Source organism: Equus caballus, chromosome 16 (assembly GCF_041296265.1).
Source record: "Equus caballus isolate H_3958 breed thoroughbred chromosome 16, TB-T2T, whole genome shotgun sequence".
Classification (NCBI taxonomy): Eukaryota; Metazoa; Chordata; class Mammalia; order Perissodactyla; family Equidae; genus Equus; species Equus caballus.
Window position 1 is genome coordinate 80626046 of NC_091699.1, and position 19827 is coordinate 80645872.

The 19827-nt window shown below is 45.4% G+C and overlaps 1 protein-coding gene across 15 annotated transcripts; it reads left to right on the forward strand.

The window, feature by feature from the left end:
- Positions 1 to 2619: 2619 nt before the first annotated feature.
- Positions 2620 to 19541, forward strand: CDV3 (CDV3 homolog). 15 transcript variants are annotated; one of them, XM_023620947.2, is made up of 5 exons: positions 2620 to 3263; positions 3957 to 4033; positions 12317 to 12462; positions 15878 to 16037; positions 17196 to 19541. In XM_023620947.2, exons 1-5 carry the CDS (start codon positions 3024 to 3026, stop codon positions 17344 to 17346), a joined length of 774 nt encoding a protein of 257 aa, XP_023476715.1. In that variant the 5' UTR covers positions 2620 to 3023; the 3' UTR covers positions 17347 to 19541. The 15 variants fall into 15 exon arrangements, with proteins under 15 accessions (XP_023476715.1, XP_023476718.1, XP_023476717.1 ...); XM_023620950.2 differs by having other exon boundaries at positions 2872 to 3263; positions 16467 to 19541; XM_023620949.2 differs by having other exon boundaries at positions 2873 to 3263; positions 16464 to 19541.
- Positions 19542 to 19827: the final 286 nt, after the last annotated feature.

Sequence of the window (19827 nt, forward strand, 5' to 3'; positions counted from 1 at the left end):
CTCCCCAATTAGAAGAGGTTGGTGGACTAGCTCAGGCAGTGGCATAGTCTGCCTCACAGATGTGAGGGAGGAAGCCACAAAAGACAAGAAGCCACAAATGAAAAGTTTGCTCCCCATTTCCTGGCAAGGGCTCTGGCCAGCGTGAGCTGCATTCCTTTGAGCTGAGCATGTGTGGAATTTCCAGCCTAGGTAGCAGAATGGAACTTGGAACAAAGAGCTCAGCAAAAAAGAACCCAGGGACAATGGGGCTGGGCCCAGCTGCCCTTTGCCAGCTCTTGAGTTCATGGAATATTGGAGCTCAGTGGGCCTTGTCAAAGGAGATAAATGATGTCCTTTGGATTGTACCACTTCAGAGGACTGAAAAAGAAATTTCCTTGCGCGGACAGATTTAGGATCCTTAGAAGATGTGCTGAGATGCCTGGGAAGGGTCTGAGGCCTCACCACTATTCAACTTTCCATGTAGCAGGGACAAGAGAAGGCCTGTTTCACTGTAAAGATGGGGAAGGTTCAAACGTTGGAAGGTGGAGGGGAGACACTTTCATCAAGAGAGAGCTGGAGGATGCTTCAAGATGCGGGCGGGTGATGACGAGGGCAGTGGTGATGGCAGGATTCAAGGCTCTGTGTAACCGGTCTGGAGGAGGGTAGCAGGGGAGATTTAAGAGGAAGAACAGGTGAGAATATGTGCTGCGGGTTTCAGGGAGAGGGATTCAAAAAGGAAGGGACCAGCTTCATGGAGAAGAGAATTAACTACAGACAAAGACATAACCACAAAGATGCTGGTCTCTCTACTGGCCTGACCTGAATTTCTTACATCTAATCAAGTTCTGGGAGTGTGCCATCAGTCACACTGAAAAATCTAGAGGGGAATTTTGCTGGGTCAATCCTCAACTGCTCTTCCTTCTCTGCATTTTCCCAAGTCATTAATTCCTTCAAGACACTGATATATTGATGGGGACCTAAGAAAGGCAGGACTGAACTCCAGTTATTCATGTCTAGATCTTTTCTTCTAGATTATAAGGGAGTTGAACGCAGGAATGACGAATTACTCAACCTAGAATAAGGCACAGTGCCTTAAATATAGCCAAATAGGTGCTTCATAGATGAAGAACGAACGAACAAAAGAAGGAAGGGAGGGAAAGAAAGGAAGAAAAAGAAATTTGATCACAGATGTTAAGGAAGCTGGGGGTGGGGGCCAGTACTGAACTTGGCCTACATCACAGGAAGATAAAGGGACATCACAGAAGGATGGTTGGGGGCAGTTTATGTTTGGGGAATAATACGTAAGCTTGTTGTTGGCCAAGGCTAGGTCCTTGATATACTTCTTTGATACATCCTGGCCTAAGTTCTTTAAAGGTAGTGGAGGTAGGGGAGGGGAGAGGACTACCTTTACTGGGGAAACTGTAAAGCAAGAGACAAAGGAGAGCCTCCATTTACTGACTCCGCTCTATCTGCTCCATGAGGCTACTAACATATGTCTGAGTCATTTCCTCGGTGGTTGTGACAGTTCTCTGTCCTTACAATGAGGAAGTGGAAAGTTTAATACCTTACATTAGACCACTTTTTTCATATGCAAGGATTCATTTCATTCTCAAGGCCTATAGGGTACTTAAATGGTAAAGCCGGTTTAACACCAGCATTTTATCCCCCGCCCCTATGATATACCATTCCCCTCCTTTTATCAGGGATAAAAGGTAAGGAGAAATTGCAGTCATCGTCCAGACTCAAGCCAAGGCAGGGTGCACTATTTAAATGTATTAAAAAACCATTTATCTGTCATCTAACGTGTTGAGCACTGTGCTGGGCAGCCAAAAGGTACTCTTTCCCCAGGTACCTAGTGAGAGCTAACATCCCTACTTTACAGATCAGGAGCTTGAGGGTTAGAATTATTTAGCTTGGTCTTATTAGACATATCTAGTAGAAGGCGGCGTTCAGACAAAATTAACCCCCTTTTATCTACCTACTCTCTTATTAAAGATCTCTTGGTAAAGGAGACCTAAACTTCAAGCCCACGACTTCTCTCACTTTCATAATGATCATCCCGTAAGATGAAAATTAATAGTTGCCAGACCGCAGAGGGTGCAAGTACAGAGGCCAGCAGAGGGGGAGGTCCCATCTTTAACGTAGCTAGGTTAACGCTATTCCTTTCCGTTTCGCTAAAGTTCAAAGGATCACAAGGCCACCAGTTCGCTCTGGGAGAGCAGACACACGTGTACCCTACGCATGCGCCCAGACAGCACCCACCCACCCCTTGGACCACACCTCTCTAGCCAAGTCACCAACCAGTCCTCTAAATGCCCGCCCTCAAGGCTAAACCCTCGGCCAATCGGAAGGCAGAGCTCAACAGGAGCGTCACTTATTTAGCATACACCCTCCTTTCCCCGCCCCCACGCCACGGCCCCGCCCCGTCTGAGGGAGGGATTGTTGCCTCAGCGCTTCGTCCTGGTACCTGATTGGCCCCTTTGCCAGCTCGGCCTCCGTCTCCTCCCACCGCCCTCCCCTCCGCGCTCCCCCAGCGGCGGGCGGAGCTAAGTGCGCCGGCGCGGGCGCTGCCTCTCTCTTGGTGGCCCGCCCTCCCTCCTCCCCCTCCCTCCCCTCCCTCCTCCTGTCCCTCCTCCTCTCCCTCCTCGCCGGGCCTGCGCGCGCGCGCCTCCCTTCTGCACGCGCCGCCGCTAGCCGAGCACTGTCGCAGGAGCCTCCGGCCCGCGCGTCCGTCTTCCCCTCCGGCTGCGGAGCGGGCGGGATCCTGCACCGCGGGCGCGGCGACAGCGGCAGCTCCGGCGGGTCGGGCGGCAGCCGCGTCGCGCGAGTCCCGCGGCGAACCGTACCACCGCCCGCCGGCACGCGGGGGGAGCCGCCCGCCCCGCCGCGCTCGCCTCGGCGACCCCGCGGGGCGGAGGCGGCGCCGCGCCCGGGAGCGTGAGCGCAGCGCCCGCCTCGACCCCGAGCCCCGAGCCCCGAGCCCCGAGCCCCGCGGGCCGTGCCCGCCGCCGGCCCCACCCATCCGGGCCGAGGAGGCCGCGGCCATGGCCGAGACGGAGGAGCGGAGCCTGGACAACTTCTTCGCCAAGCGGGACAAGAAAAAGAAGAAGGAGCGGAGCAGCCGGGCGGCGAGCGCCGCGGGCGCGGCGGGCGGCGCCGGCGGGAGCAGCGGAGCCGCGGGCGCGGCGGGCGGCGGGGCGGGCGCGGGGGCCCGGCCGGGCGACGGCGGCACTGCGGGCCCGGGGGCCGCGGGCTCCGGGGCCGCCACCAAGGCCGTGTCGAAGGTGAGGGGCCGGGGAGGCCGGGACTCGGGGCGCGGGCCGCGCTCCCGCGGCCCGGGGAGGCGGCCGGGAGGGGCGGGCGGCGGGCGGGCGCGGAGGCCGGCCACGTGACGTGGGCTCCTCACGTCGGGCCGGCTCGCACGGGGCCGCGGCAGCCCTCAGCCGCCCGCCCCGCCCCTTCGCCCCGCGTGGCGCGGCGGAGCCGGGAGCGAGGCGGCGGCACCCGCGGGGGAGAGGGGTGCCCAGCGCGGAGCGGCGTCTGTCGGGTGACGTCTGCTCTGAGTAATTCCGTTTTCCGACTTGAGCCCGGTAGTCTGAGTGTTCTAAGGATCGCGTTTGTGGCCGTTCTAATTGGCGTGACCTGGGCCCTAAGCCTTGAAAAGGGAGAGTCTCGTGGCGACCTGGAGGTGCATATTTAGTTGTGGAGTTGCTATGGACCTGTTCTTTCGGCTCTTCGTAGTTGCTTTCAAAGTAGCAGTTCTTATGGAGGAACCCGCTGGAAGTAACAGTGTTTGACCGCTGGGCACGTTTGTCCTCCAGCCTAGTTGGCCTCGGGATCAAGCAAGGGCTTTGGCCGGAAAACGAGTCCATACTTGAAACTCCAGCCGCTTGATCTCCTTTTCGTAGTCTCATATTTGCCTTAGTTGTGGTTTTACAAATAACTTTTAATTGATCAAATGGTGTGTGTTTTTACAGGATGAAGATGAGTGGAAAGAATTTGAGCAAAAAGAGGTTGATTACAGCGGCCTCAGAGTTCAGGCAATGCAAATAAGGTATGGTCTGGTTACCGAAGTCTTAAGATAACGCGTAGGATACGTGTTGTGTCTTTGGGCTTTTGTTAGCACCAGAACATCATCATGCTTTAGATATGCTTATTAGGGCTTTTCTGCGTTGTGTCTCTCCCTCCCCTCTCTCCCCTGGCAGTCCTTCTACATGCTGATGGAATTAGCTGTCAGCTCCAAGACCCTGTGAGAGCTTGCCTACTTCGACTCCTGGTTAGGTCTTTTCATTGGAGGCAGCTAAAATGGATTTTGTGGTTTCAAAATTTTCACTTTTAATGTAGGGGGGTTGAACTTAGTTTTTCTTTTTGTTTCGAAAATAGTGGGGATGGTTTCCACATCCTCTCCGGTAAGCAAGTTAATATATATTTTTGTAATTGAAGCATACTTAGAGAAGTACAGATTTTTACATACTCACGTTGTGAAACCGACCTGTGTAATCTGCACCGTTGTGGAAAAACTGAACGTTACTGGTAGAGCAGAAAACCCCTCTCCTAACCCCTTGTAATTCATGCCTTCACCCCCAGGGATCGCCACTATCCTAACACTATAGGTCTATTTTCCCTAAAATTTTATAAGAATGGAATCATAGTCTAAGCACCTTATTTTTAAAGTTCAAGAAAACAGTAATTTTTAAAAATTGGATTGGTTGGTTTAGAGGACTTGAAATTAAGAGTATATTTTATCAAGTCTAATCTATGGTAGTTAGTTTTAGATTCGTGTAGATAAATGTCATTTTTATTGGGGGTTCATAAGTTAGAAAAAACAGGTTTAAGGTTAAAAACTCTCTCTTCCCAGTTTAAAGAAAGAAATGATCCTGGTGAACCGCCTCTGGGTTGAAGCTTGCAATTTGGACCATATGACACAGTGGAGGAAATAATTTTCCTTGACAAAATACTGTCTTTGACCTCTCTAGGTGGTAATGCTTATGGCCTTAAATAACTTACTCAGAAACCTGGGCTCATATTTTTGACATTTGTTGAATAGTTATCACAGCTAGGCGTTAATGTCCTAGGTTATTTGACATCGTTTCATGAGCTTATCCAAAGTGAAACCTGACTAATGGTGAGCACCTTAGGAAATGTGCTTTCTCCACCCTTGAGATTCCTTTGTAGTGGTGTTGAGTGGAAGTGATTGGATTGGAGTTTTATTCCCAGCCACTTCTTGGCTTCTTACTGTGTTAGGTGTTTTTGAAGAGGTGTGGTTTAGAAAATATCCCTATTTTCTTTTTCCTGGGCTTTGAGTGTAAAAGTGGGCAGGAGGGGATGAGGTTCTGAATCATTGGGAGTTGTGGGCGTGTCTGTGTGTGGTTACGCCACGGTGTTGTAGAATGAGGCTCTTGGTCTGCCCTTCCTGACTGCAGGCCCCAGAGTCTTCCTGACTGCGGATTCTTGAAGACTTGCATGACAGGAGGGCTAGTGTTGGGTCACGTTGAACTTACTGAGCAAGAGTAGCACTTTCCAAGGGGAGGGGAGAGGTTTCAGGTTCACTGGATGCTAGAAATGGATTTTATGTTATGGAGGATGTTTAAGCTGTTCCTATTTTTCTGTGATTCAATATACAGTATCTCCCATGTCCATATTCAAGGTTATGTTAGTCTTTTTTGGCTGGTCCTGAGACGGTGAAAAGTTTCTTAAATAACTTACGTCCTTCACCTTTGCCAGGGGTATGAGTAAATCTCAGCTTGTATGAGCATTTAGGTGCTGCTTTTTAGCAGTTTTATATCATGTTTTCTCATTGCTAGCATCTAATCACTGCCCCTGGGTGGCCGTCCAGATGTCGTCTTCTAATCTGCTAACTGAAAAACACACGTTCTCGTGGAAGCTGCTTTTGTGGGTCCTCAGTCACTGTGAAGTCTGGGGTCCCTGTTTCCGTTGCCTTCATAAATCATTCGTTAAAGGGGAATCTGACAGCTTCAGGAAAGGCTTGAGAGTGAGAAGCCATCTGAGCTTTAATACTAATGGCTAAAACTTTCACTTGATATACTGAATAGCCCAGGGAAGGACGCGTTTGTCCATAGGAGTGGGAAGTCAGCCACTCACATAAATGGGGTGGAGTTGATGAAGTAGCAAAAATGCGACCTTTGGGGAGAGACAGACCTGGGTTTGCATTTAGCCTTGCTGCCTACGTGTGACCTTGGCCAAGTCACTTGACTTTTGAATGTTGGTTCTTGTCTATCAACTTGAGACAACTACTCAGGGTGGGGAGAATTTTGAACAGGACCTTTTGTAAAATACCTTTTGTAAAATACTTGGTTAACATTAATCTTATCTTCTCAATTCAGTGGATAAATCAGAATGACTTACTCTTGGGAGTTTCTCTGCAGTTTAACCATGAAGCACCTGATTTGTAACACCAAGTTTGAGGGGAGGGAGTGGAGGAGGCACATAAGGTTATCACGATTAAAGTCAGACCCTGGTGAGTCAGTTCACTGTGGACACAGTAGGAGAAAATGACATGTTCAAGTTGGCATTACTATAACCATACAAACAAAAATCCTTCTCTTAGTGTGTTAAACGTTGCTAGCGATCTCAAATGATTGTCTTCTGTGGCTAGGTCTTAACTTTTGGGCAAAAGCCCTTAGAATGGAAAAGAAATGAGATTTTCTCTTTTCTATGGGATTGGAGGTGGAGATTCTTTATGCTTTTAACCTGTTATCTTTTCTGTCTGAGAAAGAGGCAGCCTTGCTATCTCAGTATGGGACAAGGGAAAATGAAACTCTAGAAGTTGACTTAAAGTATCTTGAAATTCTCAGCCTATAATCTTAAATTTTTTTCTCCCAACTTTTTGCTGTGAAAAATTACAAACCTCAGAAAAGTTGCAGTAGTAAAATAAGTACCCATACCATATACTCTTGGCTTAGCTCTGCCAATCATTCTGGCCATATTTGCTTTCTCTTCAGTTAGCTGCAGATACTGCATACAGTCTTAAAGGTCTTGACATTGATCCTCACAGAGTGTTAACATGCTGGACCTTTATCCAAGGTAAGTGTACATTGGAAAGGGAAAAGTCTCAGCAGCAGCAAACATGCTATATTAATGTCCTCTCTGAGACTTACCAACTAGCTCAAGATTTAAGTACCAAGAGTAATCTCAGGGCACGTGTCAAGTTTTGTGTGTAAGTTCATAGATCTTATTGCAGGTCATGTCATTATTTATAGACAAGTTCTTGAGAGGGAAGCCCTTGGGATGGAGATAAAAGAGGAGCCTAACACTTGAGCTTAGATTATTGGTTGATAGTAGGACCTGTGGCTCGCCTCTCCCGTCTTTAAAATGGGTTTTGGGGAGAAAGAAGGATTTTGTTTAATACTTGAGGTTACTGAATTTGAGGATTTGTCATGTTTCAATAAAGAGTTGAGTTCCTGGAGCCTGGTGGTTTTCTAGGAACCTTCTTAAATCCAGACCTTTGACCCATTAGGTAGAGCTGATTAGGTTGTCCTTTGAAGAGAAGAAATTACTCCTGCTTTCATGTTGGGTTCATTGTAGCAAATATTTGCGTTACTGCTGTGTGCCAGGCTGTGCCAGGCGTTGTGCTGGGCTTGGGGTTGTAAAAATACCTCGGGCTCTGGTAAGTACCGGTGACCGTTTAGGTTGTGTGCAGGGTGCTGTGGGCACAGGAGAGACACTTAGTCTCCCATGAAGGGGTCAAGAAAGAGTTCTTGGATGTGGTGCAGTGACATTGTAAGCTGCCAGGCATAGCTCACCAGGCCGTTTCTGTCTCCCGATTTTACTGCTTTTAACAGTGGTTGGATAATAGGGTCAAACCAGTGGAGATGCCCAGCATTCCAGCAGAAGCGCAGTAAAGTCTGGATTTTGTTTTAGCTGCTTCCCCCCTGGTGTTGGGGAAGGGGGGTTAGGATGCATACATTCTCATGTAATGTCCCTTGAGATAGGGAGGTAGGAACATTCTGTTCTTTATAAATAGTATACTGCTGCAGGATACGTAATCCTGATCAGCCTTACTAAAGAAAGTGGATTATTCAAACCTCAAAATAGAGAAAATTTCTGTGTCATATCTTAGAGCTGTAAAGAGGATGAAATGAAATGAGGCAGCCTGAAAGAGCATGGGCTCTGGGGTCCCACTGACTTGGCTCTGCTACTTTGTAGCCCTGAGGAAGGTGCTCGAGTGTCCGTTTCCTCGTGTGCACAGTGGGTCTTCTCCCTGCCTTAGTGTTACTGCGAGGTTTAACTTTGTAGGGTCGGTAGAGCGCTGCCTGGAGTAGTTGGTGTGCAGTAAATACTCCTTTCCCAGCATCGTCATTTGCCTTACCCCACCAGTGGTGCCTCACAGGCTTATGCATACTTAAGACAGTAGATTATAGTTGTGATAATGAATTTCCAGTAGCATTGTAGTGTTTAAAAACATCCAATTATCTGATGAGAAGCTATATATTATGTTTGGGTCAAACACTGAATTTTAGCCCAGTTGTCTTATGTGGAAGTAATTCTTTGCAACATGATTCTTGTTCTGGCTTTGGCATTTGGAAATTCGACATTTTCTGAGATATGTAAATATGAAAAATTAATAGGATGTTTAAATCATGTCTACCCTGCCCTTAGTACTGTGGCATTTTGGCAAGGCTCTTAGCATCTCTGGGCCTTAGTTCCCGCTGATGAAGGGTCTTGACTAGACAATTTCTAATGTTTAGATTAGCTAATGTTTCAGAATCTTAAGAAGCCAAATAAGTTGTCTTTTTGTGCCTGTTGTAGATATACAATCCCTCTAATTAAACAAATCACTCTTACTTTTTAGTAATAGTTTATAATCAAAGTCTTTTTTAGATTTGTGATTATTTTATTCATTTTTTTCACTTATCTCTGAGGGTGAAGAGGTGGTGAACAATAGACAGCAAAGGAATCTTCTTTTACATGAAACTAAGTATTCTGAGACTAAGTTGGAGTTTTTCTGTAAGATTTTTTTGTGAATTAGGAAACCAATATGCTTTTTTTTTTTTTTTTAAAGAACCTTGGAAAAGTATAACAGCATAGAGAAATTTGTAAGAATTATCCATAATCCCTTCTGCTTAGGCAGAATCAATGTTAACATTTTTTAGTTTTCAGTTTATTGCAGACTGATAATTCTGGAGTTTAGATATATTAATCATAAAATGTTAAAGTAATTTGAGGGGAAAGCTATTTTTAGAGTCCAATATATATATTTGAACAGTTGTGATCCAGTGCATTGCTGAGTTAACCATTTCAAAGTGTAAATGACCGACTGGAAGCCATCACAGCTCAGGTGGCTAAGAGTGTGAAAGTGCCACAAAGGCACTGAACTCCTTGTGGGGGGTCTTCCCTCCCTGTCTGCTAGGATTGGGATGCTGGGACATTACTAACTAGTCACTTGTAGCTCTGTGAATAACCCTCATGCTTGTACTTGTGAACCAAGCAAATTACGTTAGAGTGTGAGTACACTGGCCTGGTTTCAGATGGGGGTTACCTGAGGATTTTTTTATTTTCCCTTCTTCTCCCCAAAGTTCCCCGGTACATAGTTGTGTATTTTTAGTTGTGAGTCCTTCTAGTTGTGGCATGTGGGACACCGCCTCAGCATGGCTTGATGAGCTGTGCCATGTCCGCACCCAGAATCTAAACCGGCAAAACCCTGGGACGCCGAAGCAGAGTGCGTGAACTTAACCACTTGGCCATGGGGCCGGCCCCCTGTGGGTTACTTTGAAAAAGAAATTCTTTTGGGACAATTCTGATGTTTGGATACCACAGTTAGACTCCTGGATAGATTATGACCTCCACATCCTTACTTGGTCGTTCATTCCACTTACAGGTTTTAGAACACAGAATCCTACTGTTTGGTATCCATTTTTAAAAATTCATTTGAAAAGAATGTGTTTTCATGTTTTTGGGGTTTTTTTGTGAGGAAGATTTGCGCTGAGCTAACATCTGCTGCCAATCTTCCTCTTTTCGCTTGGGAAAGATTGTCACTGAGCTAACATCTGTGGCAGTCTTCCTCTATTTTGTATGTGGGATGCCCATCACAGCATGGCTCATGAGTGGTGTGTAGGTCCGTGCCTGAGATCCGAACCTGTGAACCGCAGGCCGCCGAAGCAGAGCCTGCAAACTTAACCACTAGGCAACCGGGCCAGCCCCTTTCATGTTTTTTTTTTCCTTCTATTACAAAGATGGTATATGTGCTGCTTGTATGAAAATTCAAGCAAATATTAAAAAGCACATACGAGTGAACATTTCCAGCACTTACTGTGTGCTGGGCACTGTTCTCAGCACTGTGTGTCTGTTCACTCACTCGCTCGTCATAATGGGGCTGTTATCCCCATTTTGCATACGAGGAAACTGAGGCCTGCAGAAGTGAAGTGTTGTCTTCACAGTCTCCTGGCTAGTAAACGGTAGAGCCCGGAGGACTTGAACCAGCCAGTCTGGACAGCTTTAGAATCGCTCATTTCTTCTTTTAATATTTAAAAAATAATTCCAGATGTCTTTCTACTTATTAGATATATGGATTTTATTTTAGTAAGTTATTGGTTTAATATGCAGGAATGCTACCTCCATGTTAGTGTAGGCCTAACACATTTTATTTTATTTTCCCTAACACAACATTTTAAATAGCTGCATAGGATTCTCTCACGTGTTAAGGAAAAGGAAAACTGGAGTGGCTTGGCCATGATCTCCATCCCTTTTTCCTCAAATTATAGTCTTAAGTAAAATCTTGCTATAAATGCAAATCGAAGATGTTTGTTCCCCTCTCCCTTCCTTACTGCCACCCTAAGCCTCTGAATTCTAGAATCATCTCTGGTTGGTGGGTAATTCAGATGATGCTACCATTATCTTTGAAATTTTTTACAAGTGTCTTTAAAGGAGACCATTAGCTGTTTAAGAAATTCGTCTTGTAGTCAGGACTTGTCTTGTTTTAATAGAAACGGAGGGGATTCATCCTTAGATGTCCTTTTGCAGAAGCCAAGAGAGGTCGGGATGTTCCCAAGGCGGGAGTCATCTGTTCATTATTACGGCCATGATCATGGATCAGATTATCAGAAGGAGAAAATATCTTAAAAGAGTGGCAGGCTAGGGACAGAGCTGTGGGCAACAGCCATGTGTTTTTTTAATAGAAGGGAAATGGGTAGTTAGAATGGTGAAGGAGACCGACAAGTTGAAGACCTAGGAAAAACCAGCGTTGTCATGGAGAATAGTTCAGGGGAAAGGTGGGTGGTCTGTCAGGTGCATCAGCAGCGAGGGCAAAGAGCTACAGAAGGAAGTTTGATTTGTCAGTCTCCCTGCCAGCAAGCCAGCAGGATAGAGAGACAAGATACATATACTTGATGATTTAGAACAGTCAGGTTGATATAAAATAGTAATAAATAATCCAGCAAAAGGAGAAATAATCAGAGATACCTTGGAGAAATTACAGATTTCTGACTCAAGTCCATTTAAGAATAAAGAAATAAAAAATTGGCGTAAAAACCACTGGAGGCAATCTTAGGATGGTGTGTTACCCCTGAGGATTTCTTTTGCATTTATAATCACTAGTAAGCCAAAGACTGAGTTGTTGTAGTCTCTTCTTTATTAAATGAGTGACACATATCTGGTGTTAGGGACCAGTTCTCTGTATTCCGTGTGTCAGACAGTAGAGACTCTAATAAAATCTGTAGCGCTGATGTAAACACTGAACACTGATGTTTCCTCCGTTGGAATGGTGAATTCTAATTTTGAGAGTATTTTGTAACATGTACTAAGGATTAGCAAATGTGAAATTATACAACTTTTAGAAACCATTCATTTGATCACTAAAAATATGCTTACCATAAATGCCTGTTTGTACACTCTTGTCCTAGAAAAATCTAGTAATTACACTTTTAATCCTTGAAGTCACCCTTTTCTCTGCATTTCATGTTAGAGTGCCCTCTCTTCCCTCCCTGAGTGGCTTGAACCAGCAGCTGGGGTCCTGCTCTTACTTGGGGCTGCTATAAATAATCACGCAGATTGTCATGAGCCTGGCACGTCAGTATGTTAAATGTTTCTAACTGTTCTTGAGTGTATGAGGTTTCCACAAACGGAAGTAGAGACTCTGAGACTGAGTGGTTTTCTAAACCTTTTTCAGCATGAAATCCTTTCACATGAAGTCAAGTGGAAGTCCCAATGTATAAAATCCCGTTTCTCTTTCTCTCTCTCTTCAACAAGTGGGGCATTTGGGCTTTGAAGAGGTTAAGTGACTCCAGAGTTGCACAGACCGGCATTGATAGAACTGAGGATTCGGACTGACAGTTTTCCTGGTGGTTCTGTAATTGAAATCGTTTGTTTGCTTTTCCAATAGTGAAAAGGAAGAAGAGGATAATGAAAAGAGAGAAGATCCAGGTGATAACTGGGAAGAAGGTGGAGGTGGAGGAGGTGGTGTAGAGAAATCTTCAGGTCCCTGGAATAAAACAGCTCCGGTGCAAGCACCTCCTGCTCCAGGAATTGGTAACGCTAGTATTTTATTGTCATGAAGATGTTTGTGTATCATTTTGTATGTGACCAGCTGGCGACTAAATGCGTGCTTGTGGTGGGGGTGCGTGGGGCTCTTTTACCTTCCTGGGAGAGAGGTTTGCATGTGTGTTTAAAGACTTTCCACACCCTAACTGAAGGAATTTAGAAGTTAAGATATATTGCTTTTCTATAGGCTGCTTAAATTTATATGTATACTAACTTGCTGAATTTATTTAAGGATTTATTTCTCTTTTTGGCAGATTAAGGAATATTGGGTACCTGGTTTCACCTGTGTTTGTCTTTTTTTTTTCCCATACCCAATTTAACTCTGTCTTAAAACATGAATTCTTAGAAGGATGGATTTTGTTACTCCCAAGAAGATAAAATATGGTTTTTGAGGGGTAGAAATCTTAGCTCTTAGAGTGCTTTGTGGCCCAGCACAGGGCCAGTCTGTCAACAGGTGTACAGTGTGTCTGTGGTGTTAACCTTTCTGGGGCAGTGGGGTGGGGGTTAGGAAAAAAATGTCTAAAAAGGCTCCTTAGGAGGGCAATAATGAAAAAAGCTTGAGAAACGTTGCTTTAATGTATACCTGTTATTTTATACAGAATAAAATAAAGAATAACAAATCACCCCAAATCTTACTGTTAGAGATCACAGTTAGCTACTTATATCAGCACTTTTGCATCCTTTTGTTATGTATACGTTTTTCCATTTAACCTGTTTTTTAACTGCATCAGCCTGTGGTCCCTAATGACCTCTGCGTTGCTGAGTCCACTGCTCATGTCTCAGTCCTCGTCCGATTTGCCCCATCAGCAGCATTTGCCCCAGTTGGTCACCCCTTTCATACACACTCTCTCTTGGCATCCGGAACACCGCATTCTCCTGCCATCTGGTTGGTTGGTTCTCATTCTCCCGTCCTGGTACTTCTTCCCTGCCTCCCAGTGCTAGTTGGCCCCAGCACTGAGTCCTTGCCTGTCTTTTCTTTGCACCCTCACTCGTTTGGCAGTCTCTAAAGCCAATACCTCTTAAGTTGACGACATCAGCTCAGATCCCCCCTGGACGCCAGACGTGTATCTTAACTGCCTACCCAGCATGGCAGTCTCAGCATTTCCAAAACTGGACTCCTGTGTCGTGCCCCCCCCCCCCCGACCCCCCACAGCCTTTCTCATCTCTGTTATTGTTTCAGTCATTTAGGCTGCAAACCTTGGAGTCGTCTTTGACACCTTTCTCTGGCTCCAAACCCAAATCTAATCTGTCAGTAAATTCTTTCTGGTTTTATTTCCAAGATAAATTCAGACTGTTTATATGACTAGTTCTCACCAGTTCCACTGTTCCCGCTGTGGTTTGAACTGTCATCCTGTTTTACATGGATTACTGAGGTAGCTTCTTATCTGGTCTGCCTGCTTCTCCACATAGACGCTGTTCCCAGCACAGCCAGCAGCCAGAGTGGTGATCTTTTCCAGGGTGGCAGAGCACATCCCTGTGCTGTCCACAAACCTCCAGTAGCGTCCCCTCCAGTCAGAGGAGAAGCTGAAGTTCTCAGTGACTCACAGGCCTTACACGCCGCCTTATGATCCCCTTTCTGACTTTGTTTCTCTATTAATTTGATCCTGGCTCACTCTGCTGCTTGACTGTACCGGGCCCGCTGCTACTGCAGGCGCTTTTTCCGTAAAGAGCCAGATAGTAAATAATTGAGGCTTTGAGGACCATGCAGACTGTTAGCAGTGCTCGGCTCTGCTCTTGTAGCCCAGAAGCAGCCGTCCACGGTGCAGACCCCCAGTGAGTGTAGCTGTGCTCCAGTGAAACACCCTTTGCAGACCGGCTGTCGCACCAGCTTGGCTTGTTTGCAACTCCAGATGTGTTTGCTGCCTCCCTTCTTGCACACCTTTGCTCAGTTTCTCCGCCATTACCAAGACCCTGTTGGACCCCCTCATTGAGAATCACAGCCCCTTCACTTTGTGCTCCCTTTATAGGCCCTTCCCCACGTGAACTTTTGGTGTGGCCCCCGTCTTTTTGCATGTTTTGTTCCTTCCTCTGCACTAGCACTGTCTGACAGGGCTTTCTGCAGAGATGGAATAGGACTGTTCGCTGCGGTAGCTGCTGGCCACATGTGGCTATGGAGTGCTTAAAATGTGGCCAGTGTGACCGAGGAACTGAATTTTTAATTTTATTTCATTTTAAATGGCCACATGTGGCTAGTGGCCAGAATATATGGTCCATGAAGACAGGGGTTTTCATTTTGTTAACGTTTGTATCCCCACTGTGTAGTTTAGAACAGCACCTGACACATAGTAGGAGCTCAGTAACTAATGAATGCGTGTTACATGCCAGCTTTCCCCCATATAATTAAAAACTATATAGAAGATAGAGCCTTCATAGTAGTACTCAAATGGCTGCATTATATTTCAGCTAATATTTGATGACGTAGATGATGAAATGAAGTTTTTGATAAGTGGAAAACATGTATAAGACAGTAAGTCCATATTGAGGATGGGTGGAAAATGATACAGGAAAAAGCTAGAAGGCTTTATCCCCAAAATGTGAGCTATGAAGACGACGTTGGGCTACTCAGCTGCTTTTTTTTTTTTTTGAGGAAGATTAGCCCTGAGCTAACTGCTGCCAATCCTCCTCTTTTCGCTGAGGAAGGCTGGCCCTGAGCTAACATTCATGCCCATCTTCCTCTACTTTATATGTGGGATGCCTCCCGCAGCATGGCGTGCCAAGTGGTGCCATGTCCACACCCGGGATCCAAACCAGCGAACCCTGGGCCGCCGAAGCAGAATGTGCACATTTAACCGCTGTGCCACCGCGCCGGGCCCTCAGCTGCTTATTTTTTTCCCCTGTTTTACAAGAAAATAAAAAGAGAAAGAACCTTAAAATCCATTGATGGTATGTAAGACAATGAAATAATTAAGGATATCTTGTAGTTTATTGTTTTTTTTATTAGTCATCTTTAGAGTTAAAAAACACCTGACATGGGTGTTTAAATAAGTTCTTTACACATGGCATCTTATTAACTAACCCAGCAACCAGGTAAAGAAGCGATTGTCCACCTTTACTGATGTGTGAACTGAGGACTGAAGTGGTCATGTTCTGAAAGGCAGTCCCTGAGGAGGCGCGTCTCCAGGGCCAGCACATTCCTTTTCCACTGGCAGTAAATTGACTTATCGAACTCATTTGCATAAATGATTAAAATTGTACATGGAAGGGAAGTCTACTTTACCCTGGAGAAGTAGAATATTTCCATTTTCAGACATTTCCTCAGATACACTTTGTTCTGTTGTCTAGAGGCTCTTCTTACGCAGGTGTTGGGTTTTTTCTGTAATTGTTACATGATCGGGAATGCAGGAATAACTTATTAAAATGGCAAGCATTTGAATAGTTTTTCTAAACTGTTATGAAATGTTAGTTACAGAAACCCCCGAACCGGCAATGACTAGTGGTGTGTATAGGCCTCCCGGAGCCCGGTTAACCACAACAAGGAAAACCCCACAAGGACCGCCAGAGATATACAGCGACACGCAGTTCCCATCCCTGCAGTCCACTGCCAAGCACGTAGAGAGCCGGAAGTGAGTACTGCGCTCTGACTGCGCTTTGTTCTGGAGCTCAGTCGCTTGTAGGGGATGAGATGAGATGTGGGGGTTACTCCTTGGTAAAGCCCAGGCTGCAGCTGAAAGGCGGCTGAGAATTAGGCTGGGGCTTGTGTGCCCAGGATGGGGGAAGGGGGGGTGGGCCCTGGAGGAGGCGAGGGGAGGGGCCGCCAAAGACAGACTTCGTCTGCGAAAGTCTCCCATCCCTGGGCTGTGTTCTGTAGTGATGACAAGTCTCATCCGGTTAGAATTCTTCATTTCTTTATAAGTACATTATTGCTGGTTTATATTCCTTATACAGAAACTAGAAAAGTAAGAGCAATGTTTCATTGTGTTCCCAGTTGCTGTGAATAGGTGACAGATACTGGCATTTATAAATCTAATATTAAAATAATCTTATTTCAGCAGGTACTTAAAATGAATGCTACCTGGAGTTAAATGACCACATATGGCACATCCACATCTTACTTAGGGACATGAATTTTTAAAAGTAAATAAAATGGGAAGAATGTAAATGACATCAGATGGAAATACTGTTTTTTTGGGTCGCTTTTAAAGTAAATCCCAGCCTTTTTGCCTCTGAGAGCACAACTGGTTTGAATTTAAACCTCCACTCGGACTTGTTCCTCTGCTCTGTCCTACAAAATGGGAGCCGTGACTCACCACTCGTCTTTATGTGATCCACTCCCATAAAGTAGTGAGGAGAAATCACTGAATAATGGATAGAACTTTACTTGAATGAGGAAATAGTTGCCCTTACTTAACACATAAAGAAAGAGAGATGCATTGTCTATCATTTGCAAAAAAGTAGAAGGAATCACCATGTCATTAGATGGCTTTCTAACTTTGTGTCTGTCTTCAAGTTGGTCCCAAAATAGGTTTGCAATTCATAGTATTCAGATTCGCTCCCACAGAAAACAGGACCGTAGAGCTTCAGTGAAGAATGCTGTGTTTTCTGTTCAATTGAAGCCTTAAAAATGGTCTGGTTAAGATTTTATATACCAGTTTTCTCCTCCTGTCCCCTCCCTTGAGATTCTTCTAAGGGATGACCTTTTCTTTTTTAAATTCACAGATGAGTATTTTCAGAACAACTTAGTGAAGAGGAAATATTTACTGATGACATTTCTTTTCCCTTAGGGATAAAGGGATGCAGAAGAGCTTTGAAGTAGTCAGACACAGAACTAGACGTAGGGATGAGGTTTCAGGAAGCCAGGCCCCTACACTGCAGCTAGACAACCGGTGTGCTGTGCTGGGAGGTCAGAGGAGCAGCTGCGCACAGTCCAGTTAAGGACTGGTCTTGGCTCACCCCGCTAGGATAGCTAGACCACAGCTCACGCCAGGAGCAGCCCTCCGTCAGCCCGTCTCTGCTGGATCTCCACCCGAGGCAGACCACTCGCTAGAAGCGACCGGCCCGTTGTGCTGTGGAAGCTCCCCGCTCTCTCTGTGTGTTGGATTTAGGGGGGTTTTCCTTGTAGAAATGTGTGAACTAGATTCAGCAGTGTTCTTTCATAATTGCTCTGCAAATACAAAGCAAAAACAAAAGCTGCAGCCAGTGGTCATTTCGAAATCTTTTTGTGTTCAGATACTGAGCCTTCACAAGGGTTGACTACCTCAGGTTTGCTGCACTCGTTGTGGACTTCGCATGGATCACAGCTTCTGGATGAGGAGGTTACAGCTGTTAGGTGTCGATGTGAAACTTGAAACCAGCTCTACTGGATTCCTATCAGAAATCCTGCAGAAAGTCAGCCATTGGGGTTCTGATCTGCTGTAAAAGGAAGATTTAAGTGACCTTAATTAACCTGTCCTGTGCCCCACCCTTCAGGAGCGCTCTGTCTGGGCTGTGGCTGTCTTAGACTTCCGGAACATGCGGCTTTCAAAGGAACTGATGTGTTCAGATAATCTGTATAGGGCTGTGATTTATAATTTAAACTTTGAGTTGTATTCTGAGGTAACCACAAATTAAATGCAACCAAACTTGGGTCCACCAAGTGGGAAAGGGGGTGGGGGAGGGAATAATCTTGTTTCTTTTAGTAATTTTTTATTTGGGTAGTGCTTTTTCTGTGTTCCACTTTAAGGCCTTTTTTTGCTTTGACTTGGAATGAGTCCTTTGACGGAGCATATTGCTTGGTTAAGTAAGTAACCTGAAATATGCATTAGAATTGGGAAATGTCTCGTGGATTTGCCAATCCCTAGAGTGGAACCAAATAGCCTTTTTTATAAAGGGGTGGATGCAGGGGGCTCTCCTTCAGGTGCTGCTACGGCCTCCTCTGATCAGGTCTGAACGGTAGGTGGACTGCAGCGGAACCAGTGTGCTTCGCTCCGGCCGAGGGATTCGCTGACCTGCCCTTAAAGAGTCAGAGCAACGTGTGCGGAATCGCAACCTCAACCCCACTTAAGTGTCAGGGATCTTGCCTGATCTTTGACAAGAATTCCAGATACTTGTGCCCAAATTTTAAGGTGTTGGACATTCTGTAGATGCAGTGATTGTCCCAGCTCAACTCTATTATCAGCCTTCTGGTGTGTCTTTACGTTGTTCGTTTGGAGAGTCGGGCAAAGAGACAGGTTATGTACACTTCTGTTTTTAATGATTACAGCTTAAACTGTCCAGTAGTTTTTAGTCCTTGAAAGGGACTGCAGGAAGCTACCCAGGATTCCTGAAAAGTCTTTCCATCTAATGAGATAGTCTGGTAATTTGCTAGTTTTGTATCTTTGGTTCGATAGAAATATTTCACAGTGGTGTGTGACCACTTGGTGCAGAGTGTGGGTTTCTCTATAATAAATCCCTTTGCCAAATGCCGGAGTTGCAGACTTGCTACTGGCGAGAGTGAAGCGAATGGGTGAGTCAAACTCTCCTGCTGGGGGAGCGTCTTCCTGTAGGAGTTCAGTCTGATGAAAGTGTCCATGGGGGAATCGGCCTCCTCGGAGGGTCACAGTCTCTCCTGACGGGACCTGCCAACCGTCGCTGGGCAGTCATGCTGGCGTTCTCTGAGGTGGCAGGAGGATGGCTGCCTCCTGACGTGGGTGAGTAGCTGAGCCAGCCAAGGAGAGGTTGGCCGAGGAAGCGAGAAAACGAGAGATTCTTGGTTAAACTGAAGACTTCCTTTGGAAACCAAAATCTTAAATAATCTCTTGGACCTTGAGCCACATGTTTCCCCAGAAAAGTATGCATTTTTTCTAGCAAAATTTTGTTAGGGGTTGTGTTATTGAAGAATGAACTGAGATGAATATGTGGAACTGTTATTTAATGGTATGCTGTTCTAGAAATCTGAAGACCTTCAGGAGATTTAAAATTCTAACTCTTGTTATAACTTTTTAAAAGATTGTGAAATTATCAAAATGCACATGAATCAAGTTTTAATATACTGTATGATGGGTGGATGAGGCTGTCCATTGTACCATTTCTTTCTTTGAATTCTCAGGCATGGTTTGGCAGTGCAAGAACTCTGTAACATTAACAAATTCAATAAAAAGTAAATATATGGATTTGGGAGTCTGATAGTTTTTATTCTTAACCCTTAATCTATCTTTGAAAATGGTAAATTGATGTCGTGCCTCCTTTGCTGTGGGAGGATATTCTCATCTCAGGAGTGAACTTTCTGTTTGAGAAATGTTTGCGCACTACTCAATGTTGAAAAGACAGGCCTGGACTGAAAGTGGCTGCAAAGCTGTGAGGAATATTCTTTTCCAAAGATAAAGCATTGAAATCTATTTTTGTCTTTGTTAACTATATTAAATTTTGTTGTCTTAAGTGCTGACAATGGAATCTACA